Source organism: Chroicocephalus ridibundus, chromosome 5 (assembly GCF_963924245.1).
Source record: "Chroicocephalus ridibundus chromosome 5, bChrRid1.1, whole genome shotgun sequence".
NCBI lineage: Eukaryota > Metazoa > Chordata > Aves > Charadriiformes > Laridae > Chroicocephalus > Chroicocephalus ridibundus.
The window spans coordinates 10848636-10874420 of record NC_086288.1 but is presented as its reverse complement, the minus strand read 5'-3'; the positions used below and the strand labels follow the sequence as shown (position 1 = coordinate 10874420).

The 25785-nt window shown below is 39.9% G+C and overlaps 1 protein-coding gene across 8 annotated transcripts in view; it reads right to left on the bottom strand.

The window, feature by feature from the left end:
• Positions 1–25785, bottom strand: part of ZNF827 (zinc finger protein 827) — a 110872-nt gene that overhangs the window by 35325 nt on the left and 49762 nt on the right. For all 8 annotated transcript variants that reach the window (XR_010071334.1, XR_010071335.1, XM_063336713.1 and 5 more), the window contains exons 5-7: positions 17702–17935; positions 3333–3581; positions 2593–2650 (exon numbers count right to left, since the gene is read on the bottom strand). Coding sequence is in view for 6 of the 8 variants with exons in the window: in XM_063336713.1 (XP_063192783.1) it covers positions 2593–2650; positions 3333–3581; positions 17702–17935 (541 nt within the window). In the remaining 2 variants the exon portion in view is untranslated. The remainder of the gene's footprint in view (positions 1–2592; positions 2651–3332; positions 3582–17701; positions 17936–25785) is intronic.

Here is a 25785-nt window from a genome sequence, read left to right as displayed (position 1 = left end):
GCTACAGAACCATCCTTGGATACCTCTTTTCTGCCTTCCTCTAGAATGGCAGCTGAGTCTCTTCAGTGTTGGCCCCATTATTATATTTATTTCAGCAGATACGCCCTCCAATTCCCAGTGTAAAGTATGGAGGGAGGAGCTCCTGCTTGATAGTAGGAAACTACACAAATTGTTCTCAATCACTGTGCAAAGTCCCCTCTGATGAAGATTAAGCTTTAGGATTTTTTTTTTTTTCTGGCAGCAGTTTTCCAGTTTTATGGCTACAGAGTTCTCTAGATGAAAGAAACTTATCTTGGCATCTTACGCTGGCGTACTCACTTCCAGATCATTTGCTTCTCCACTTTCTGTCTTCATATCACAGATGGCAGGCTCTACCATCTCACTCAGCCATTGAATTGTAGGAATCCTTGCCAGTTTTGGCTGCTTAAGCAAAGTCATATGGAAGTATATGCTCACAAAGTCCAGGAATACTCACAGGAATAATAGCAACAGATAGGCAACAGTTAGAAATGTTAATAAGGATAAGAGAGCAAAAAGCGCTTGCGTACTCCATCTTGCTGGGCTTTGCTGATTCAAGACTCTCACCAATGACACAGCTTAATCTCTCTGCTCCCCAACTACTCACGGGTGGACAACACTGGCTTCACCTTGGCTCTCTGCAGCTGATTCAAATGCTTTTTTGTCATTACTCCAGATGTAGGTTGGTGAGCCAAACTGCAACACTGCACGTTTTCTTAACGCAGTCTGAGTGCCTCTATCCTCCATTGGCTGCTCCATCACATTCTATTTTTGGGAAGGTGTCATACCCTTACCAGTAAAGACTTCCAGCTGTTTGGTTGGTTTTGGGTGGGGTTTTTTTGGCAAGGTCTTTCAAGTTAATCTGTTTGAACTCGACAGGATTTAGTAGACTGACTCACTTTCCCTTAAGCAACTCTTCTCATTCATGTCTTCTTCTAGATAGGTAAGATACGAAAAACACCCGGAAGAACTGAATCAGGCACTCAGCGTCCATGCCCTGATGGGTAGCAGCCATTATCAGAATTTCTCAGTAAAACTCAGTGCAAGTTTGACAACAGCCAACTGTGCTACCTCCTAAAAGTTGGCAGCCAGAAGAAGGGGAAGTTAACTTTGAACTGTCCTCAACCTTTCCAGTTTGAATTATCTTTGATAGATCCAAAAGTAGCTCTGAATTCTCACACCAGTCCTGCTGGTAACATCATGAGACATTCAAATCTATTTTCAACTGACTATTTGTCACCCCCTCCCTGTGATGCACACTGGATGGTTAATGAGTAGTTGGATGATACGTGCATTTATCTCTATATGTATCTCTCAGGCTTATGCTTTTTAAGTAGTCACAGGAAGGCTATGCAGGCCGCATATCCCACAAATTCCCAAACTAGCAAATATATGGGAAGCATTCACAGTAGCCAAAAGTTAAAAGCTCAATTTAATTATCTTTCAACTCGTAAAATAAGAAACTCCCTAATGTACAATTACTGACCTGGTCAGTTTATTAAAAACAAATTATTTATTTATTATACTTACTGTGAATGAATGGGATATGCCTAGGAATTTAAGAACAACATATTTTAGAGATGTTTTCTTCTGCAACTGAAGTGCCTTTCAATTTCTGTATAGACAAAGCTGCCTTAGTTAGCAGACACTGAGCATGCTGGGAACTTCTGTAGAAGGGGCTGCAGAGGCACAGAAGGTCTTACTCTATCTTTGAAGGAACTCTTCACCACTTCAGTCTCAGTGCTCAGTCTCCAACCCATCCACACTGATTAGGGAACCTTCAGGTAGGAAAGAAATGTACCCTTTCCAATTCCTGCCTACTCCTCACCATGGGTTCCTAAGTTTTTACCAATTCTAGATATCACTTATGAATAAGAGCTTTGAATTTTCGCATAGGGACACCTCACTTTGCTGCTCACGTATACGTAAACAAGTCGTGGGCTTGTTCACAGCCACAACACTGTAAAGTGCCTATTTCTTTAACAGCACGTGCTATAATTGGATCATGTTTTTAATTCCTGGATAATTTCATTTACTGTATTAATGTGACTGTAATCTTTAACAAATGTTTCATTAGCATTGTCTTACAGTCTCACTTTTAAAAAATTGTCTCTAGAAGGCACTGAGATGATAGAAATACTAAACTGAAATTTTATTACAGAAATCCAAGTTTGACAGAAGACTGCATCAAAACCACCCCTTCTTACATTGGTCCACGTCTTAAAATCCAGTTGACAGTCTGTTCTTCCCTCAAGCACTGCATGTACTATGCAGTTTCTTTTAAGTTTCAGGTTTTGCAGGAAAAAATAGAAAAAAAAAATTTAAAATGATGTGTGAATACTTGATCAGAGGAGAACAGTCATTTTGGCCCAAAGGCCTTTTTTCTCATGAACTCTAAGCAATCAGATCTATAGGTGTCATTTTTCAGATGCAGGTTACATTACCCATGAAAATATCTTACACTTGTAGTATCAGGTCACATTTGCAGGAGACAGACATATTTGAGTTCACAAGGCAAAATAAGGCAATGCCATTTACACTACAGCTTCGCAGATAATCATGGACTGTACTTACCTGGCTGTAGTTCTGATGGTGTTATCTTTATTGTGGTTGTGCTCTTTGCTCACCTTTTCTGCAGAGGAACATACATGGGTTTTTTTGTGATTAGCATATGTCATATTTTCCCTATCAAGTTTTATTGAGCAAAACTATTTTAACGCTTTCTGATAACAGCATAATCCAGAGTAATTTAGGGTAAATGGTTACAGCATGATTAGAGAATGGGCACGACTTTATTTAAACTAACACCCAACAAATTTTTTCAGCTTCATATTTCAGTGTTAGTGCTGCATGCAGTGTGCAATACAAGCATTCATGTAATGCCTTTATGTAATAGCTGAGGTTCACCTTCTTTGTCAAGAGAAATTGACAGTGCAGTCCCAGGAGTGCTGCATGCTGCAGTCACCGGCCACTTATGCCAGTAACTGCCATCTATAGGTTCCCCTGTACTCCAAGGCCCGGATCAACCAGTTGTCACAAATTATTTAATTAGCTTTCAAAAATACAGGAGCTGAACTCCGGCTTTTCCAATTCAGTTCAAATATTGTGAACCTGACCTGACTGTCACAGTGCTCTAAAGCATATGCTAACTATGGGGGACATTTGGCATGGCTTTTGCATTCCAAATGTGAGGGTAGAAGGGCTCTAACTCCTATTATTTTTCAGCCTTAGCAATCTCTCATGGCAATCTTTCATAGCACCTTAACGGCTATGCACAATCTCTTTTTGTTCTTTAATATTTCCACTGCTTTTACCTGATAACTGGAAGAGCAGCTCGGAGGCCATCTTCACTGATATATCTTGGCTGAATAGGTTTCTTTCTGGGAGCACACGACCTTCTGGTGCCTTCTGTATGTGTTCACTAATGTCTCGCCCTAATAAAGTGCTGTAGCCAACATTTTGGCTGGGTTGGCTGGGTGACACTGAGGCCTGCGAATCATGAATGTCAACTTCCATTGGTTCTTCCTTTATCTTTACCATCTGGGTTTCCTTGTAACTCTCAGCTGCATGTATTTAAAAAAAATAAACAACCGACACAATTATTTAATTAGGCTACAATTTTTCAGAGCACTTAAGGCAGGAATCACAATCACAAAGTTATAATTTGTATACGGTATCACTGCAAATGGTAAGAGAAGCAAGCAGCTGACTGCTACAGTATTCTTCTGGGGGTTATATAAATAGAAGCAATCTCTTGAAAACAATTTTTCAAACTAGAGAGCAGAAAACAGTTGCATATTTGTAAATATGAGAGTTATATCACTTTCTAGGAATACTGGGTGATCACACACCAGTTAGTGAAGCTTTGTTTTTATTTATTAAATGAAGTTGCAGCTACACACCAGCTCTCCAAAGGTGGGCACTGAAGACCTCTTACAAATTCTAAATTACCCTTTATCAGCAGAAGTACCAGCACAGACACTCAGAAGTATTGGTATGGGGATAGGGGTGGAGGAGGAAACCTTATCTGCTCCTCTTCTGCTCTCTTTCGCTTTTATGCAAAATCCCAACTATGTGAAGAACTGGTTTGTTTTATCTGCATATGCTTTCAAGATGACAGGAGTATTCTGGGGCCCATGCTTTTGTGAAGACTGATTCTGTAACAAGCATAGATATTCCCTCATACATTACAAGATCCAGTAACTTTAATGACCAGTATCCTTATAAGCCCATATCCTTCCCTGTTTGCCTTCCTCTCCGGTGTCCTAGGTCCAGCCAACAAAATCACAGTCTAGAAACTGATTTGTAGTTCCCTTTCTACACCTGAGATTCCCTGGGTGTTGCTGAATGCTCTGGGCTTGGCTGTAAGGTAAGTGATCATCTTTTGCTTCAGAGTAAAAGCTCTGAAATCTCAAAATCAAGGCTCCAAGGTAATTTGCCTACCACACCCCAAATACCTATACAGCCGTTTTGATTCAGACTTTCTGTTGTGAAAGGAGAAGTTGAAGACCTGTAGAATTTATTCTCAATATAGTTTCAGAGGAAGATGATGAGTTTTTTCAATGATTTTTATTCAGAGTGCTCCTGAAAGGACGTTGGTATCATGGCAGAACTGCCCAATTAGGCGTTGCCTCAGCTGGCTGGATGCTGACCAGAAACTCTGGAAACAGGCAGCCTAAGACAGGCAATACACTTGGGAGAATCAAGAAAATAAATAAATGCATGAACACAGTTAAATACCAGAAGGACCATCCAGGTAAGGAATAATTCCAACAAAAAAAAAAATGTACATGGGATTTACTAATTTTGCCTAAACCTTTACATGTACTTCTGGTACTAGCCAGGATACTGGAAACCTTAAAGAAAATCTGCTTAAAGAAAATCTACTCATGATTAGCACATGCCCTAAATTTTTGCCTATGTAGTCTCCACTGCTGGAGTCAAGGGAACATGTGAGTTTGAATTGCTCAGACTTCACGAGCCAAAGGAGGAAAAGGCAGCCCCAGCATCCAGCAAAAGAGGCTGTGGCAGAGGGTAGGGACAGGCACACTGCAGCACACGGAGCCAGAGAAGCAGAGAGTTTAGATGCCGAGTGGATTAGGACCTGAGAGAGCAGTCTGGCCCTTCTCCAGACTAGGGGGACATGATTAGATCTATGGCTGTGGGCCAGCATGTTAACTGGTGCAGACAGGGGCTGCATCCTGATAGCATCTGGTCACTGGTGGAGGCAGTCGGCACAATGAGTTTCCTCACATGGAAGTTCCCTTGTCATCTGCCAAATTTTACTACTTAGAAGGCTCTGATATTAAAAATAAATAAATGAATACCAGTTCATAAGAAAAAGCCCAAACACAATCAGCTTCTTCTATTAACTTTGGGTCAGAGAGAAGAAAAGGGGTGGTGGTGGTGGGGAAATCCGCTCACTTCACTTGATATATTAATCTTTTGCTGTTCTCTCTGTTTTCCTCTAACTCACATAGGATTTTGTGTCAGCCTCACTGATTTTATGCCAAGTGTGAATGTCTCAAACACCACAATGAATCTCAGAGGCACAAAACATGGTTTGGTCATCCCTGATAAAATCCTCAAGCTAGTTGACTGGTTGGTGTCATCTTGTAGTCTCTGGCCAAAGACAAACAGAATCCTTTTAGCATGAAGGCATATGCATTCACCTAAAATTAAACTGATGTGTGTCACCAAGTCCTTTTTCATTTCTTGGTTTCTCCCTTTCCCCACATTCTTGTTTTTCTTAAGTGGAGAAAAAGTGGCTTTGCTGCCTACAGCTCTTAAAAAAAAAAAAAAATTAAAAAAAAAAAAAATCAAAGCCAGGAGATAAAAGCCACTTGGATATGTTCCAGGAATGATTTACATGAAGTGCTCTCAATCTTTTCTTATGACATTTCTTGACCTTTAAAAGAAATATATAAACATTGATAAAAATCTTTACCATCTACGATCCACCAGATACATTTCAAACTTTGGAAATTTTCATAGTGAATTCTCAACTGAAGACAAGTTAGAAATATCATATAATGCCCTTTTTGTCCTGTTAAGCAGATTTTTTTATTTTTTTTCTAAGTTAAAGCTTCCATTAGCCTCTTATTATAAAGCCACAGAACGTTGCATCTGTGTTGAAAAGTGTAAAAATAGCATTCTGTGCACTGAAAGCAAACACAGAACAGCAAAGGAACGCATCAGGTAACACTGTCAATCAAAAGCTCAGGTAACTCCGCAAACAAATGAGTTCTTCAGATGTCTGACAGACTGAGCTTTGCACCCAGCTGCCAAATTTAGGTGCAGAGTCAGGCTGACCTTTGCTGCTCTCTCCACTTTTAAAATATTCTTTCTATTTCTGTTCCTGCTCCACACAGTTTAATTCCCTGTCCTGCAAATGCTTTTGAATCAGACAAACTGATACGACCCCAACTAAGGCAAGAGTCACGCAACACCGATGACCTTCTCTCCCTCACAATCAGCTAGCACTCAAATTGCCCTAACTAAATTTACATATTTGATCATTTCCTTTGACCTTTATCTTCCCAGCTGCACCCTTTTGATCTAACAGAATGTCCCTGCCAAATGTGAATCCTGTCATACTCTGATTCCTAAAAGCAAACACACACAGAAGACCGAAGGAGGGTCTCTATGATAATTTTGCAAGAACTAACAAAAAGGAAACACATTCAGTCTGTCCCATGAGTAGCAATCACAAGCATACAAGCCAGCTGTGCTAGATCTTGTGCTGGCAAAAGAATGTAATTAAGGTTATGCCCATACCCATCTCACGTACAGGCCGTCAAACTGTAACTTCTTGAAGATTATTTTCCCTTCTGTGCTACAGACAGTTCATTTATGGAGTAAGGTGATACCCCTTATTTCCTTACATAGGTATCTCACGTGGTCATAGTACAGCTAAAGTTTTTCAAGTCAAGGACTGGTACACTGAAAGGTCTCCTGGTTCAAATAATTAAAATCATGATAGCTTTGGCTTTTTTCCACTTCTGCATTTCTCCTTGAGTAGATGGGCTAGTTAAATAAACTGCAATGTATCAGAATACAAAGTTAGTATATGAGAGTCATTTTCTTCATGCCAGATTTTTGTAACAGTACAGACATCTAATTCTTAGCAAAAAAAAATCAACAGGGGATAAAGACTCAAGTAGCTTTAAATTATCCAGACTGTGACCTTCTAAACATGGTCTGCTATTCATTCAAAACTAACCTGGATGAAGCTCAGAACAACAGCACAGCAGTAAAAATTGCTCATCTGGCAGAAGCTGAACTACATCACATAATACACCTTTTTCTGGTGTTAATTTTGTGATACAGAAACAGCTTAACAAAGTAAGAGAAAATGTACTATCATCAAGCCACAGAGATGGTGATTCTTTACAGAGCAGTATGACTTTTAACCAGCTGATCTATAAAAGCCTCAATGAACTTCATCCAGTTCACATCAAGTGAGACAATTTTCCACATCAGATATGAAAAATGCAGTATTGGACAGGCCTGTTCCAGGAGGAAGTAATTTCTTCCACAGCTTTCAAGTTCTCTGGCATTCACAAGTGCAAGGAATTGCAAAGTAGTGGTACTTGCTAAAAAACCCAAGCACAACAGAAACATAGAACTTGCGCTACCTAAAAGCTCAGGGTACAGCATTCATCCCTGAAGGCCTGACAGTGTCACCTCAAGAAGGCGTAGCAGTAAGAGTGCCTCTGAATTTTAATTTTAGATAACACCTCTCTACAGCCCAGGACAGAGATTGCCAAGTTTTAGAAAAAGTTTGGTCAAGCTACTTCTCTCACAAAATTGAGACTACCACGATCCAATGCAAGTTGTGCCCAAGTCAGCAATGTGTCCTTGTGGCAACCAAAGCCAACCATCCTCTGGGCCGTATTATCAAACCTGTAGTCCTCAGGTAGAGAGAGGAGATTCTTATCCTCTATTCCGCGCTTATAAGACTGCATTTAGAGTACTGTGCACCGCTTTGGGACTCCCCAAGTACAGGACGGACACTGACATCCTGGAGCATGTTCAGTAGAAGGCTACCAAGATAGCTAGGGGGCTGCTGCAAGAGGAGAACAGCTGAGAGAAATGGGTTTGTTCAGCCCTAAGAAAACAACACTAAGGGGACATTTTATTGCTGTTGACAATTCCCCAAGGTATAAAAGGAAGGCATAGAGAAGGTAGAGTCAGGCTTCTCTCATAAATGCACAGTGATAGTGTTAAGAGTAGACAGACAAGTTGGAACATGGGAAATTCTGTTTATATACACAGAAAAAAGCTCACTGTCAGGATGGTGAAATACTGGCACACATTGCTGAGAGAGGCTGGGTTCTCCATCCTTGGACATATTCAAAACTTAAAAAGACCCTCACCAGCCTGGTTTTGTTGCACCTGCTTTGAGCAAGAGTTTGGATTAGATGAACCCTGGAAGTCCTTTCCAAACGAAATTATTCCATGAATCATCGGCATTAGATCAGATCAGCTGCAGGTTTATCTAGCAGCATTTTCAAAACCTCCAAGCAAGGGAAAGCTACAGCATCCTTGGGTAACTCTTGTTCTACTGCTGCACTAGAAATTTTTCGTCATGTCCACTCCGAACCTTCCAAGCTGCAGCTGGTAGCTGTTGCCTCATCTTTTACGATCTGTCACTACAGAGAAGAGTTTGATTCCACTGCTTTTCTAAGTTTCCTTCAAGTAGTTGCAGGCTGCAATCAGATCTGCCTTTAGTCCCCCTTTGCCAGACTGAACAGGCCCAGTTCCCCCAATGCCTCCTTGTAGGTCAGGAGCGCTAGACCCTTAATCAGGTCTGCTGCCTTCCTCTAGACCGTCTACTAATTCTCAACAGCCCTTTTGAACTGGGGAGCCCAAAGCTGGTACGGTATTCCACATGCAGGAAGCAGAAAGGACAAGGAGTATCACGGAATCTGAGAAAGAGATAGACTGGTGGAACAAAGCTCTGCCCTCCCTGAGACAGAAAAAGCCACTGGAAAAAACCTCAAGATCAATGGCATTGTGTATCCTCCCCCCACCAGGCTGAAGGCGGTAGCTTAAAGGAAAGGAGTGAATGGAGGCAAGTTCATGCTCGGGGCATGACTACATTAGTGGAAAAGGGAACACGTCCAGATGTTGCCTATCTGGATCTCTCTAAGGCCTTTGACGCAGTCCCCCACTACATCCTTCTCTCTAAATTGGAGAGATATGGATTTGATGGATGGACTGGTTGGTGGATGAGGAATGGGTTGGATGGTCGCATCCAGAGGGTATACTGCTCAATGTCCAGATGGACACTGGTGATGAGTGGCGTCCCTCAGCAGTCAGTGCTGTTCAATATCTTCATCAATGACACAGACAGTGGGGTCAAATGCACAAGGACCTAGACAAGCTTGAGAAGTGGGCCTGTGTGAACCTCATGACATTCAATGAGGCCAAATGCAAGGTCCTGCACCTTGGTCAGACCAACCCCAGTATCAATACAGGCTGGGGTATAAAGGGATTGCAATTAGCCCTGCTGAGAAGGACTTGCAGTACTGGTGGATGAAAATCCAGACATGAGCTGACAACCTGCACCCGCAGTCCAGAAGGCCAACCACATCCTGAGCTGCATCTAAAGAAGCACGGCCAGGAGGTCGAGGGAGGTGATTCTGCCCCTCTACTCCACTCTCGTGAGACCCCACCTGGAGCACCCTGCCCAGCTCTGGAGCCCTCAGCACAGGAAAGACATGGACCTGTTGGACTGGGTTCAGAGAAGGGCCACAAAGATGATCAGAGGGCTGGAGCACCTCTCGCACCAGGACAGGCTGAGAGAGTTGAGGTTGTTCAGCCTGGAGAAGAGAAGGCTCTGGGGAGACCTTATAGCAACCTTTCAGTACTTAAAGGGGCTTATAAGAAAGATGGGGACAAACTTTTTAGCAGAGCCTGTTGCGATAGGACAAGGGGTAATGGTTTTAAACTAAAAGAGGGTAGATTTAGTCTAGATAGAAGGAAGAAATTTTTTACAAGGGTGGTGAAACACTGGAACAGGTTGCCCAGAGAGGTGATAGATGCGCCATCTCTGGAAACATTCAAGGTCAGGTTGGACAGGGCTCTGAGCAGCCTGATCTAGTTGAAGATGTCCCTGCTCATTGCAGGGGGGATGGACTAGATCACCTTTTAAAGGTCCCTTCCAACCCAAACTATTCTATGATTCTACACAGCACTCACCTGCTCTAGATGGGACACACTGAACACGCTCTTCTAAATGCGGCACAGTCTGCTTTTCACTTTATTTGAGATCAAAGTCAAAATCAAGTGCACAGATTTAATAAAACACACAAGTCATGTACTAAATATTGCTTTTGCTGATACAGTGCTGTACAATGACTTTCCATTGCTGAAATCAAATGAATCCTTCTTAAATCATTCATGCTTCTTCCCACCATTTTATTTAAAACTTCATCCTGCAACTACAACTCTAAGTTGCTCGTATTTGCTGAAATGCCCATCAGCTTTGCAAATCAACTTTATGAATCAACTTAGAAAAGAAAGCCTTTCCCATATGTCTCATAAATTGGATTCACGTACTAGTTTTCACAATCAAGTAGACAGGGGTAACTAGTGGGTCAACTTGTACCGACTTCAAAAGCTTTCAGTATGGAGAATCAGGCATTTTGTTATGCTAATTGTTCTGATTTGCTAGAAATAAACATGCCCTAAAACAGCTTAAATACAACCTCAGAGGTAGGGAACAGTTGGCGAGCCCTGAAGGTTCTGCTACAGAGACACAACAAGTAACATCTGACGTTCCCTAGGGCGCTGTGCTTGCTGCTTTATTTTGCTAGTATTTTTTCAAACTGCTGTTTTATATAAGACAAATGTCAATGTGCCTTGAATCAACGTACAGGATGCTGCGTTAAAAAAATATATCATAAAGCAGCTCATATTTGTTAAAGTGAAACCTCTGAACTCCCATGTTATAGAATTTTGCAACTACAGGCTGAGTTACACAAAAACGCAAGCCAACAACAACAACAAAAAAAAGGAGCAAATTAAAGCAATAGACTAATTTGAGTTGTGACACACATTTGCTGCTCCCTCCATTCAAATGGTAGAATTACTGTACTTACCTGAAAGATCCTACCTGCAGAACACAGCCAACCCCTCAAAACATAGATCAAGAAAGAATTTGATAAAAAGTGTGCATATGCAGTGAATTGTTATTTTACAACATATTCCAATCTATGCGATTCTCCTAGTTCCAGAAAATTCTAGTCTAGCATTTCTGCAGCAAGATGTACCTTTGCAGAGAGCCTGGCTCCAGTTCTCCTGTCTTTACAAGCTGACATTCCAAAGGCAAGGGGGACTGCAAGAGGCCCTTCTGCAAATACTGTGCATCCACAATTCCCTGACACTTTGAAAAAAATTTGCATGCCCACTTTCCAGAGCTTTGTGGCCACTCCCACCTGGCCGAACATCATCAAGGAACAGCAGTAAAGCAAAGGATCAGGGGGTTTTGTTAAACTCTTTAGTGACAATTCTTAAAAAAAGAAAATAAAAATAATAAAAAAAGAAAATAAAAATAAAAACATAAAAGTCCAGAACACCAAAAGAAGGACATTTGAACCACAGGCATTATGATTTCTTGTTATTCCAAATTATCTAATCTTTTAAATTAACATGGTTTTCATTAAATGTCGAGATTACCCTGACATGGAAAAAAGGAAGAAGATGAATTGCAATGACTTAACGGTACAGTACAGCATCGACTGAATTAAAAGCTAGAGTCTGTTACAAGGTACTTATTTTTCCACGATATTTGTCATTTTGTGGTGGTTTTGTTGTTTTTTTTTTTTTTAAAAAGAATTACAGCAGGAGGTAAACTTAGACTTTGCAGACTTCCATACTTCCAACCCTATACTCCTCCTGTGAATGGGCAGTATTTTTTCACATTTTTCCTGCTTTTGAGTTTAGACATTAAAGTCATCATGAAATGTGGCAAACCCCACCAATAGCTAAGAATCCATTACTAGTTGAGTTCTTTTGGGATTATGTTGTTATGCAGATGTCATGGAAAAGCTTATTAAACTGAATGAACGTACCGTGACCTGATACGAACTTCGTGTTATACAGCATTGGCAGGAGAGTCTCAAAATCTTGAAAAGAATCTGGAACCTGACACATTGTAATAATAAATCTCGTTATCTAGAAAATCCCATCTTTTTCTATACTGTAATTAAAACACAGTTTCACTCTAACCATTCACAATCAATTTCACATTTCTGTTGGTTAAAGAAAAAACAAAAACAAAACACAAAATAAACAAAAAATCTAATAAAAAACACTTGGCTAGTAGTGGGATTTAATCCGGCAATGTGACTTGCCATGCCTTGCCATCTCCCTAGTTCCCATCAAGAGAAAGTCTTATTTTGGATCATACACTTCCCTGCTTACTTTTCTGAGCTTCTAGAGAAGCACCTGCTGCTGCCCAGAGCTTTCTAATGAGCAATTTGAGACCAAGGAAGAAAAGACTTCCCTATATTTTCACTCCTTTGCCCATTATCAAGGCTCTCTGAGCAGGGATGAAAGCACTCTTGACAGTTCCCGTGCAATCTAGGCACAGAGACTCTTACGAGGTCCTGACAACAGCTATCTCCAAAGACAGCAGCCTAGCTCCATACAAGCACTTCCCAGAACAGTCCGCAAAGTTATGACAAAGAAATATATAGGAAGGTTAGTTTCTCTGTCCCCCACCTCACCCAAAGAATGTAGTAATGTACTTTTTCTTCACCATAGTAACAATAAACCAAAAGACTGCCAATGCAACCCATTAAACCTGGAAAGATTTTGGGACTGATAAGAATAATAGCTTACTAGCCACAGGCTCATTTTTGTTGTCAATTCACGTTGCTGGTGACAGCCAAGCATAAAGTCATCCAAGCCTTAAAATGAGGTAAATCTGACACCAGCTGTGCAGCCACACACACAGATAGCACTCCTAGTTAGTAAACTTTTTTAAATGATACCGTTATTTAGATCCTCTGGAAGTCTGTGCTGTTGTCACTGGGCTGGTTTTGGTATGAGCTAATTTAAAAACCTCAGACGGTCCTTCACCTCACTGTGCCCTAACGCATGATGTGCCCTTTTTGGTATGGGAGTCGCATTGAGGTGTTCTGGCCTTCATTTTATACTAGAATTGCACTATCATTCTCTTTTCTTTTTCTTCCTCTTTTTAAATAGAAGTTCCAATCCATTTGGTTTCAGTTAAATGTAAGATATAGTGTCAAGAAAACCCCTACAAGGCACGAAATAGGAAATTAGCATAAGCATTTTCAAGTAGATAAAGACTTAATCCTTAATAAAAGGAAAAAAACCCCACCACCAAACACCCAGTTGTGCTGAATAACCAGTTGTGCTGAAAGAGGAATTGTCATATAATTAGGTGATAATAAATGGAGTTGATTAAGAATGCCTTTGGAATCAATTGCATGCAACATTTTACTTCATGTCCTTGCACAAAAAGTAAGTATGCACTAATTGCATCTGCTGATAACCCAAAATTATGACACATGGTTGGTACTGGGGAATTGGTGTATTACAAGAAGCACTGCATGACCCAAAGACCGAAGTACAAAAAATCCAAAGGAACTGAGTAGCACAAAGGTCATGCATTTGCTAGTGATAACAAGGATATGTGCAATACATGGGGAATTGATCCACTGAAAAGAGAGAGAGAGGAGGAAAACAACCTGAATTACTACTGAAATGCAAAATGACTATATTTCACAAATAAGATATAGCTGAATTAAAGGCAAATGTGATTCAGACAACATTTCTAGGAAAGACGGGGACATACTAATGTCATAGTTCAAGGCACCAGGGTAAAATATTACTTATAAAATGCCAGTACCTGGAATAGATTTTATACACCTCCAGCTATGCACTCATTTTTGGACAAGAAGACAAAACACTGTATGCTTCTGAAAGATAATACATGCCCAAAATATATTAGCAGCATGACTATTTCAACAGAAAATGAGGTTTTAGACTCAAACATGAGCATGTAAGTGTAAACATTTATTTTAAATTTCAGTCTCCTCTGAAACCTACCTTTCAATTTGCAAGACTGAGTGTATAAAACCAACCAGGGATCACTGGGTGCACCACTTAATTACACATTTTGAGAAATAAATTAGCTTTTCCATGAAAGAGAACTGGTAAGAATGTAGAAAACCAGTTCAGGTGCATTTGAAATACGTTAGTTCCATTTCTTCTAAGTGCTTTTGTGCAACATTTAATAGGAATTTAAAATCTTGCAGGCATGGCACCCTTCCAAACCGGGATGAGAGCGATTTGCCCCACTCCACTGTCTCCTCAAATCTGTTTGCTTGCCATTGGATCTAGTCTCAGTCAAGAGTTAGTAGTGGACAGAATCTACAGCTCACCTTTGTACATTCGTATAAATCATGGTAGTCATTTTACGTTCTTCCGTAAAATGTAGGTTGAAAGTCTGCACTGAGGCTTGAACTTTGCCTGTTAACCCCCATAGACCATTTCTTCCAAATGGGCGTTTCATTTATTTTTAAATAGCAGATCAGTTGTTAGGAACTTCTGTTGTAACTATATGGATGGAAATGCATTCTGCCTAGACATGCCCAAGTGACATTAGCCTTCTTAGCTTGAATAATCCTTTGGAAGAAGGGTGAGTAGGTATCAAGTGACTAGGTATCAAGTTTGTGAACTGTGAAGTAGAAGATCTGAATCCAAGTGGAACACAATGGAGAAAAAACTGATATGAAAGGGCACAGCATCTCCAGATAAGGTCCACCTTCACCAAAGTAATAGCCAGGGTAAAGGCCTGATCTTAAACACTGGTTGTGTGCTGCTAGAAGCATGCAGGTGTCCTTACAGCTTTTTAGCTTAATGAAAAAAGAGAGAGCCTTGTGTAGTAGAACTAAAATAGACACTGCATGTGATTTTCTCTTGTTTCTGTACATCTGCCTCTACAATGATAACTAGTAAGTGTGCTGTTAATGTTCTACTACAGTAAAATATGCGTATTCTTCTAACTTTCCCTACCTTAAGAGTAGTTTCTGAGTGGCGGACGAGTCCCTCCACTATAAGGGCTGGTGATTTGCAGTATGCACGAGCCCATACTAGACTCCAGAGCTGCAAAGGCCTTCCACTACACTGTAGAAGCTCAGCTAAGAGCTAGCAACACAGCATCTCTGTTTGGGAAAAGAGATTTCCCAGTGAAAAATATAAACCAGTGTATCCTTCACATGAAAGGAGACAGCGAGGTCCATGCCTAAATCCCAAAAGGCTCCCATGAGGCTGCAACACTCAGCAATATTATTGCTCAGGGGATAACAGAAAAATATACCTCAGGAATGCAGACAGCAAAATACTATTATGTTGGAAATGCCTTGCTGAATTTGTATGCAGTGCAGGTTTTGGTAATCAGTATTACACAGAAGAAAGTGAAAATAACAAGACAAGGATGTAATCCATTCAGTCTTCACCAAGAATGTATAGACTCTGGAAGCAGCTGACTTAAACCCAATTATATATTATATCAAATCTAATAAGGACAACTTGACTGAAGATTTCCCACAGACAGTAGAGCATCCAGACATACTCATTCCTTTCCATATTTTTTTTTCCTCCTTCCAGTAGCAGGAAAAAGAAGGAAGTTTGTTCTTGTTTTCGCTTTATTCTGAAGAAGTGGATTAATTATTTAAGTTCTAAAACACAGTGCAGAATTGCCTAACATAAGCTAGGAAGTCAATATTGATCTGAGTATTCCACCAGATAAAGTAAATGTTAAACAAACACTAAAGTCCTATTGATCTTAGATATTCCTCTTATATTTGTCCTACATTAAACTGTATTTTAGTGTTTTCCTCCTGTATAGTTTCTGCCTTAAACGGTAATTCAGAAAAGTGCAAGTTGAAAACAAGTGTATGTGAAAACTTGGTATAACCCCACCCACTGGCTGATTCAGGAATACCAACTGCAGCAATACCGACAGAGTAAATCCTAGAGTAATTCTTTACCTTCCAATCTATGGATTAACCAAAAAGACCACTATCAGCAAAAACTGCTCAATCACTAGGAGATCAGAAGAGAAATGGTAAACTAGTTTATTTCTTACTACAACCTCTAATGACTAGGAGTTCCCAACAGAAGTGACTGAAGACTTGACCGAGATTTTATATGTGCCAGATTTCACTCATATAAACAGATATTTAAGGCACAAACATTTTAAAATATCAGTCCGTAACAAAACTATTTAAACATAGACTGCTAGTGCTGAATTCAAGATTCACAATCAAGAATGCTAGTGTTTCTGAAGCACTTGAGAAATCATTAAGTTACAGAGCTCTTTCTTTATGAAAATAGTTATATAAATTTATATGCAGCAAGAAAAATAAAGTCACAGGTTAACATTCATTAGGCTGTAAAGTTCTGCTACCAGAACACTATAATCAAACCAGTTACCAGCAGCAACAGTGCACTATATTAATAACTAAATGTTTAGTATTTGGGAGTCTGTGAAAAATTGGGAAACTTCTGCTCCGATCAACTTTTGTACCTGGGAAGCACTTCTTGGACAATTAACACAGAAGGCTTGCAAATCAATCATTTAAATTCTTCTGCAAATTGAAGTGTGCAGCTATGAAGAGGGTGAATTAATTACATGTTAGAATTTATGGGGGAGATCCTAGACCGTTAAAGTCTTGCAGGTACAAATTTGAGCTCAAATTCAATATTGACAGCACCCATTCAAGCCAAATAATTTCAGATAGGTTTGGCAGGGATCTCAGAAGTTACTAAACTTGTAAGCATTTAAACTGGCACCTCTTGCATGACTTTGGCATACTTAAAAAAACAATTCTTGTCCAGTTTTGGAGAAGACTTAAAAACTAACTGATCCAGTTTAGGTGCGGAAGTACAGAACCCAGCCTCTCAGACTGACTTTCTCATCTCAGTCTTAAAAGTTGAAGTCTATTAGAAGTTCAAAGCCTTTTCATCATTCACTTAACCTGTTGCCAGCAGGGAGAATTCAATCCTTTTACTTTCCCTTAAAGTTAAACCTTGATTCTGACAGTTAGATAAAGCATGATTAGCAGAACATAAATTTTTATTTGACTCCCTCCAGCTGCAGGAGTACATGTGTGTACACATATGCATACTGTCTACTTGCCTGGCAGAAGGACGTATCACTAAGCAATGTAGGCAAGTTCAAGTGGTCTCCCTAACAGCAGAAAGCTAGCTCAGTTTACATTATTTTTTTAACAGTGTATCTTATAATTTTGAGCTCAATATATTGTTACAAAAACTAGAAGGCTTTAAAAGTCATCATTTATAAGGCCATATCAGGTTCAGTACGGACACACATTCTTAAGATGTTAATGAAGTGACACGTGTGAATAAATTGGTACATTTTAAAAATGACAATATCTAAAAGCTTTAAGGCATCATTTCTTTTCACTTATCCCACAGTCATTAATCTGCAAACCAGAGCACTGATAATTAGATACTATGGTGACAGACCAAACCGAGATGTATATGAACCTGTGTAGACAGACCTTTTCAATTGTTTCTTCACTTGCTACTATAGCTAAACATTCCTTCTGCAAGGTAACCCTCCTAGCATACACGAAAAAAAATTAAGTTGGATATTATTAAATTAAATAACTACCTGAGAGCTTCATGAGGAGCTCAGATGCTGCCTTGACTGACATGTCCTGCCTCATCACATTTGCCTGCACATCCTGTGGCTTGAGTTTCTCCTCAGGGATGTTTGGAGCTGAAGCTTCGGATTCCTGGCTGAACACATAGCTGGACTGAGGCAAGGCTGAACTTGCAGCTTCTTCATCCTTAGGCTCCTCTTTCACTTTAAATTTAGGAGTCAATGGCTCTTTTTGATTTGCAGCTGTCAAGAGAAGGAAAGAAGTGAGGCTTAATGAGGTATGTAATATATAGTCATAGAGCAGCTAGTAACAGGAAGAAACCATAACCTGAGAAATGCTACAGCAGGTACTGGAAGCAAGCATGTCAAACACATGTCAAGCGTGTCAAAGATGCTTCAAGAGGTAAACAAACTTCTGCATCTTCTGTAGAAAAGGACAGTTCCGAAACACAAAAACTGCATGTACCAGAGCTCAAGAAACTATCCTTCTCTTACTGCTCCTCCTAAAAACATTCCCCATGTCATTGGTTTGTCGGTGTTCTATAGACTTGATGGAAGTTTAAAACATCATTTCACATAAAGGCAAATTTGGCAAAGCCCATGGGTACTACATATTGAGTTCTTAGAGTGTGGAAAAGAGGGAAGAGATGAAGAGTAGAAAGATAAGAAACCTAAGAGAGGAGTGAAAGGGAAAAGAACAGCAAATTCTTAGGTACTAAAAGTTAGTATTTGTTAAGAAAGAGAACAGAGGGATTTTCAGAAGACGGCTCTGCACTGGAAGATTCTATTAGAGCACTGTTCCATGTTCTACATCCATAAAAAAAGAAAGAGAGCAAGTTTAAAACAATCATTTTAAATCCTCCATGTAAGCAGCTGCACAGTCTCAAGAAGGATACACAGACTTTGGGGCTGCTTAAAATCTACACGCTGAATGACGTTCTTGAACAGTCTTTCCAATACCCCATGACAGCAGTAGATCCTTTGCACTGCATTTGGTTGAAGGGATAAACCCAAGAATGCCTCTTAAACAATACTTCCTTACCCATTCACAGGTAGACTGCAGGACAAACAGAAGGCTAAAGAAGTTGCACTGTTTTTCAACGGCTCTTATAATACTTTATGTTTGACCATTAAGAGATACTTACTCCCCTGTCTCTTAGTGGCTTTTTCTTGTTCAAAATTTCAGTTTAACTTCCCAGTAACACACAGCAGATGACTTGTTCAGTGCCACAAACTTTGATGAGTTCACATCGTTCTCACCTCTCTAAACCTCTGTCTCCACAAGTATGAAAGATAGAGCATCACCCCCTTTTTGTTACCTTTCTAGGCTCTCTCTCCATTTACCTCATTACCTCTCCTACATATTTTCCTCTTTCCACATGACAATCCCCTGCCCACCAGCTCATCTGCCCGACACAGCAGATGAGCTCTGTCAAATCTTACTCGGACCGTGTAAGAAGGATGTACCCCACCACCCCTTTCACAGGCTATGGCAAGGCATTAGAAGCCAACATGCACTGCCTGCTGCAGAAAGCTGTTTGTTTTACAAACCCATTACTGGCAGCATTCACCTGCTTAAGCCCTTGGTCTACTTTCTCCCCCACTTCACTGTTCCTTGCCTACTCTCTGGCTCCTCATTTTCCTGGCTTATTTCCTCAGGTACTCTCCTTCTCAGCAGTTCCCCCAAAAACTGACTCCTAGAGAATCTGAATTCCTGCATCTGACTGTGAAGCGCTCACCATCTCCCAGAGATCTCAACCCTCAAATATGGGGTATAATTGCCATCATTATCACAAACAGACACTTCTGCTTAGTACTTTGAGCTTTGTTCATTTCAACACAGTCCATTTTTCTGTTTTATTTGTGGTGTGTCTTTTGGTGGTGGTTTGGGTTTTTTGGGTTTTTATTGTGTGGGGGTTTTTTTGTGTGTGTGTGTTTTTTGTTTTGTTGTTTTTGTGTTTTTTTTTTTTTTTTTTAATCAGCTACTACATTACCCTGCAACACAACAGTTTATATTCTGGAGTTGTTTGATTTTTCTCCTTTCTTATTGGTTGGCAAGCCATTACCAAAGAACAAGATTAAAGCAAGTGGTCTAAACAGTGTACACATAAGCAGCATGTACGTACACACTGGTGCTATTCACTACTTCAGAAATTAAATTAACTAATATATGTAATTTTTAATATGACCTATAAGTACTTTTACCCATATTAAGAATTATTTTTTCCTTAAAAAAAAAAGGGGAGGGGAGCAAAAGCAGAAACATGAAACATTAAAGCACGTTTTAATTCACCAAAATACAGGTTAAGGCACTGAAACCAATCTTAACCTTACCAAGGTACTTATAAAAAAAAGTAAATAAAAAAATCCATCTATCTTCTTTATCCAGGCCCACATCTCATAGAATCATAAAATAGTTTGGGTTGGAAGGGACCTTAAAGATCACCTAGTTCCAACCCCCTGCCATGGGCAGGGACACCTCCCACTAGACCAGGCTGCTCAAAGCCCCATCCAGCCTGGCCTTGAACACCTCCAGGGATGGGGCTTCCACAACTTCTCTAGGCCTCCAGTGGCTCACCACCCTCACAGTAATGAATTTCTTCCCAAGGTCTAATCCCCTTCTTTCAGTCTGAAGCCATTACCCCTTGTCCTATCGCTCCACTCCCTGATAAAGAGTCCCTCCCCATCTTTCCTGTAGGCCCCTTTTAGGTACTGGAAGGCCGCTATAAGGTCTCCCCGGAGTCTTCTCTTCTCCAGGTCGAACAACCCCAACTCTCTCAGCCTGTCTCTCAGCAAATCTGTCCAGCTCAGTCTATTCTGGGATTTGACCTGGGGTGATGAATGGTCACCAAAAAAAAAAAAAAAAAGGGCCTATTTCTTCTCTTTTAAAACATGCCACTCTAGCTGCTACTGATATGAAAAATACCTCCACCAGGAGCTGAGTGCAATGGATAGAGAGCATTCTGCCTGAACTTTCAGAGAACCTGGAGGAAAAAATCTTTTGAATTTATTCATTTCAACAAGGTATTAATTCCAACTGTCCCAGAAAATAAAGGAAACATGAGTCTGAGTGAAGAGGTAACGATGACCCACTGAGAACAATCATTAACCTGTGAAGCCAGCTACGTATCTACCCATGAACCAGGGCAGAAAACAGACAAGGTAGAGGAAGCACTATAGACCAGGTCACCATACGCTTTTACCATTTAAAATACAGAGGTGATATTAAACTCTCATACATAGATCAGTGTGAGTTTGCAACCATATAGCATGGTCCATTATAAGGCAGGTTAAGAGCCATGTAAAAACATCCATACACAAGTAGAATCACTGAAACAGAATTCATATAATATCACAGCCTTAAACTGGGATTTTTTTCAGTCAGGTGCTACAGTATGCAGTGGCAGATGCCTTATGGATTTCCTTGCCACAAGAAGGAGGATCAAAGGGGGTGATTTTGGAAGAAATTAGCATTTATTAAACCCTCTTATTACCACACCAAAACTCAGCAGCCAATTTGACCCAAACCAATGGTAGTAACAAGAGGTACCTCTGTTCTTTTCATCCCACGGTATTCTCAAACTCTACTAAGATGATGCCAAGTTCTAATAGCTCAGAGAACCAAAAAGGTCACACCTATAGGTGTAGGTCACATCTGAGTTTACATAGTTTCATGATAGTGACACACCCAGAATGACTTGAACAGGGCATCCTTCAAGATTCCCTCCTTTCCCATGTCTCACTTTCCCCTTTTCTCCCTTCCACACACATCATCTCTCCTACTGCGACAGCACACGCTGCTATAAGCCACTGCTCCCTCACACTTCTGAGCCACCATTTGGGCTAACAATGCTAAAATTATGCCGACAACAAGTCTACCAGCACAACATTAGCCATAATCTAAATAAGCACTTCATGAGATCTGTATACTCAGTTTGTCCCTGTGTGTCTAAAAGACATCACCAATGAGGAATATAAAACATGGCCCACTTGGCAGTATTACAGGAAGGGAAAACGAAACTCTCTATTGTTCTTACCTGTGTTGCTGGTTCTGCCTATTCTAGCTGCTTGGCTTTGGACAGAAGTAGAATTAATAAATTAGGAAAGAAGCAGGGTTATATTTCTTTAATTAACCGACATTCCTTGAACCGACCACACTTTCCAAAAATCAAACATTTTAATTGTAGACAAATCACAAAAATAGAAGAGTTATTTACCTTATTTTTCTTCCCCTAGAAAACAAAGACAAATAAAATCAGACAACTGTTGGGTTGCTTTCAACTGAATTGCTTCAATTAATGGGGCTTTTACTCTTTCTTGAAATGTACTAAAGCAGATTCCAATGTAAATGAAGCCTAAATAGAAGGACAAATAAAAAAAGGGGGAAGTTGTCCAGTCTATCAGATCCATACATTAAAACTAGACAGAAAAAAACTAACACAAAACCAAAACACAAAGCACCCCAAAACCAAAACACAAGGCACCCCCAAACCAACAAAAATCCCCACCACTCTTGCCTCTGTCCCATCTTCGATTCACCACAATTATGGGCAAAATTGCTAACACATGGGAAAAAGCAACTATGATGCATCCACTAATCATATTAGGGAGAATAATAAACAGATGTAAGAAAAAAAAAACCTGCAAATAAGGGAAGTAAAAGTTGACTGAGACCAGTTTTTAAAAAACTGTGTGACTGAGGAATCTTCTAAAAATTAGAACTAGACAAGGATTAAAAAGACAATGTTGAAGTCTATTAAAGTATATTTGAGCTACAAAATTATTACTCCCTAGACGGAATAACATCTTCTATCTACGTACAAAAATAGATACACATACATATACTTAATTCATATTTAACTTATATTCATACTCATTCTGAACTGCAATGAGAATGGACTAAAGGATGTGTTGCCTGCAGACTGAATCCAAAACACCCAGCAATTTAATTTTGAAATACAGAGCAAGAAAAAAAAAAGCCACCCAGCAAATGCAACCAACAGACAGCAGTCTTTCAAGCAGAGTAGATAATTCTCCATTTCTTCCATTCCATTCCATATCCAGAAAAAAAAAAAAAAAAGAAACCAGATCAAAGAAGATTCCAGACTGCTGATTTTTATCTTCCTGGAAACTGGAATCATTTGATCCATTTGGCAAAAGTAGATGATGAAAATTATAACACTTTCCTCAAACTGCCAAAGGCCACAAGAAAAGCTTTGGGCATCTGCCACTAATCTGAAACACTCTGATAGAAGCTGCTAACTGCATCAGTCCACTTATGGGGATTTCTAAATGCTCAAAATGTTTATAATTGAAAGAAGAAAAATGGACTGATTACTTCAAGCCAAACTCAATGTTACAAGTCACAATCAGCAAGGAGTTGGTCACCGTTCCATCTGTCTGAGCAAAGGACATGAAAAAGAAAAAAGAATCCACAACAAAAACGCTGCCACAAAAGCAGCCATGAGAAAAAGGATCTACAGAGTCTGGGTTGACAAGAACTGTGATGAAAACACCACAGAACACCACTGCACCACCATATTATTTTACAAGTGATGCCTTACTACAGCTACAAAGATGAGAGAGACCAGGCCAGTCACGGCTGAAGGAAAAGGGGAAAGTGAGGCCACATTCCAAAAAGCACTGCAAATTGAACTGGTCTCCTTGAGATCTTGCAAGAAAATCTCCTGTGATTCTCCTCAGAGCCACCATGGCAAGAGAACTATGGCATGACTTATACCTAAGGAAGAAAGGAGAGTGTTTTATCCAGGTCTTACTGGAGCTAGAGCATCTGAATGACACAGGAAGCCTTCCACTCCAGCTGGTTAGTTGTGAGCTGCAGTGGTTAAAACAAACGAAGGACTTTTGACAGATCAGTTCCGCAGTATTTGGAAGACACATTTCCCCGACACTGGACATCATTATCCTGAAGGCAGCTATGCTCAATAAATGGTATGACTTAAGTCTTCTACTTTTTTTGGAGTAGTAATTGAAATGTGCAGGTATGTGTTGGCATTCTGCACGGAGACTATTGCTTGTATTTGATGACATTCAAGAACTGAGTAAGGGGTACAAACACTGCAGAAAGACGCCACCGGTGAGATAATTGCTTTGCAAGAAAAATCTATGCAATTGGAACCTGTTGGAGAATCTCCAGACTAAAATCTAATTGGGCTGATAAATTATGTTCAACTTATTAGATGTAAAGGGTGTCTACACTGTAAGTATCCCAAAAGGAGAAATACTGTTCTTCTGGCAGGACAGTCTAGGTGGTCTCTCATTTCTTTTTAGTGTCTTCTGCCCTGGAGTAATCATCTGTCCCAGAGCACCTCATGTTACTTAACCCTCCTGGGAGTGCTAACTCAATTACATCTCATTTTCAGAGCCCTCTACTCTGCCCTCAGCCAAATGAACTAACCTATAGGACTCCAAGGAAGAGGACGGGAACTATCAATGAAAAAGCTACTTGTGACTCAAGGGTGCTCAGCATTAAAACATTTCTTTTTTATCAAAGCAGCGGAACGTCAGAATAGACAATCATGAGAAGGATGATAATGCGAAGACTTGCCATCTCTGGGCTCCTAGAGACCACTTAAAACATTAGGTCTTCCAAACCATCTTGCTTCAGTATGTTAAAAATGTGTAAGCAGAGGTTAAGAAAAGGCCAGCTAACTATCCCGATCCTCTCTAAAGCTGCTTTGCATTTAAGGAGCTGTAGTCAAGCAAAATGAGACACAGCACTGGAGAATGATCAGTCCTGCTACTGTCCCTCAAAATTTCACAGTGTTCTAGTCCAAGTGGAATGGAGGAATTAGACAAATTGCTATGGGACCTATAGGACCACACATCCCACCATGCCCCAAGATGTCTGCTATACAGCCAAGGTCCCACCTGCTAAACAAGGTCGTAATATCTGCCAAGACTACCTTCTCCTTTCCGGGTAAAAATCAAAACAACAGCAGAATAGGTAGAATTCGGGGAAAGCTGGAGAAAAGAGAGGAAGGAGAGTGAAGGAGCAAAGGGAAATTTGGTGCTGATAGGAAAGAATTGTTTGCAGTATGAAAATTTCTTCTCTCTACAAAGGAACAGAAACAGAGAAGGAGAGAAACACCACCAGACAGACTTTTGTATTGGTTTAAGAAAACAAAAACCAAACCAAACAATCAGAGATGATTGAACTAACAATGTCTTCAATTCCCTTTTTGGACAGATGTGACAGTAAGGCTCATGAGCTAGGACTTCTGCCCAGAATAACGGTGTAATCAGGGAAGCAAAAAGAGCCATCAGTCTAGTCTATACTCCAAGTATAAGAGTTTGTGTAGATATTAAAACCCCATTATAAGCACAGAGCTGGTCCAGAATTATATTCATGTCTTCTTTTAAGTTATATTGGGCTGAGTTCACAAAAAAGCAGTTTGTTATACTGCATTTTAAATGACTGGATTAGAACAGAGCCTACACTGCTTTATCTTGCTAAATTCTACATATTTCTTCAAGGTGTAAAACATGATGGGTATGATTTTAAGGATGTCAGGAAATTGTGGATGTAAGACTAGCAATTGCTGAAAAGAGATTATAAGGGTGGTGATATATCAATGGCAAAGATTAATACAGGCTTTTATTTGCCCAAGTTTTAATTAGCCATGCTATCGCCCTTTTTTGGTTTTATTTTAAATTAAAGGTCTATATGGAAATTATGAAAATGTGAATCTGGAGAGACACTTCAAAGAGAGAGCTTGATGACATCAGGGGTATTTACACTGACAGCAGCATTATGGAATTCACAGTATTTTTAAATTAAGGATGTGGCTCCATAATTGCCAGTCCTGTGTGCTTACATATTCTAATTGAAATTTTACATTCTGGCATAAACTACAAATCCTAAATATAGGCAGCATGGTCTTTTCTTTGGAACTTGCTACACAAATACATCAATTATGACAATTTAATTGGACATGCTTTTATTTTATTAAAAATAGCTGTTTGAAGAGTTCAAGGCAGTCAGTTCAGTACTGTCAATGGCAAATGCTAAAACGTTTCAAATTACCTGTGTTACCTTTAAGGAATGCTGTAATTTTCAAGACCCAAACAGA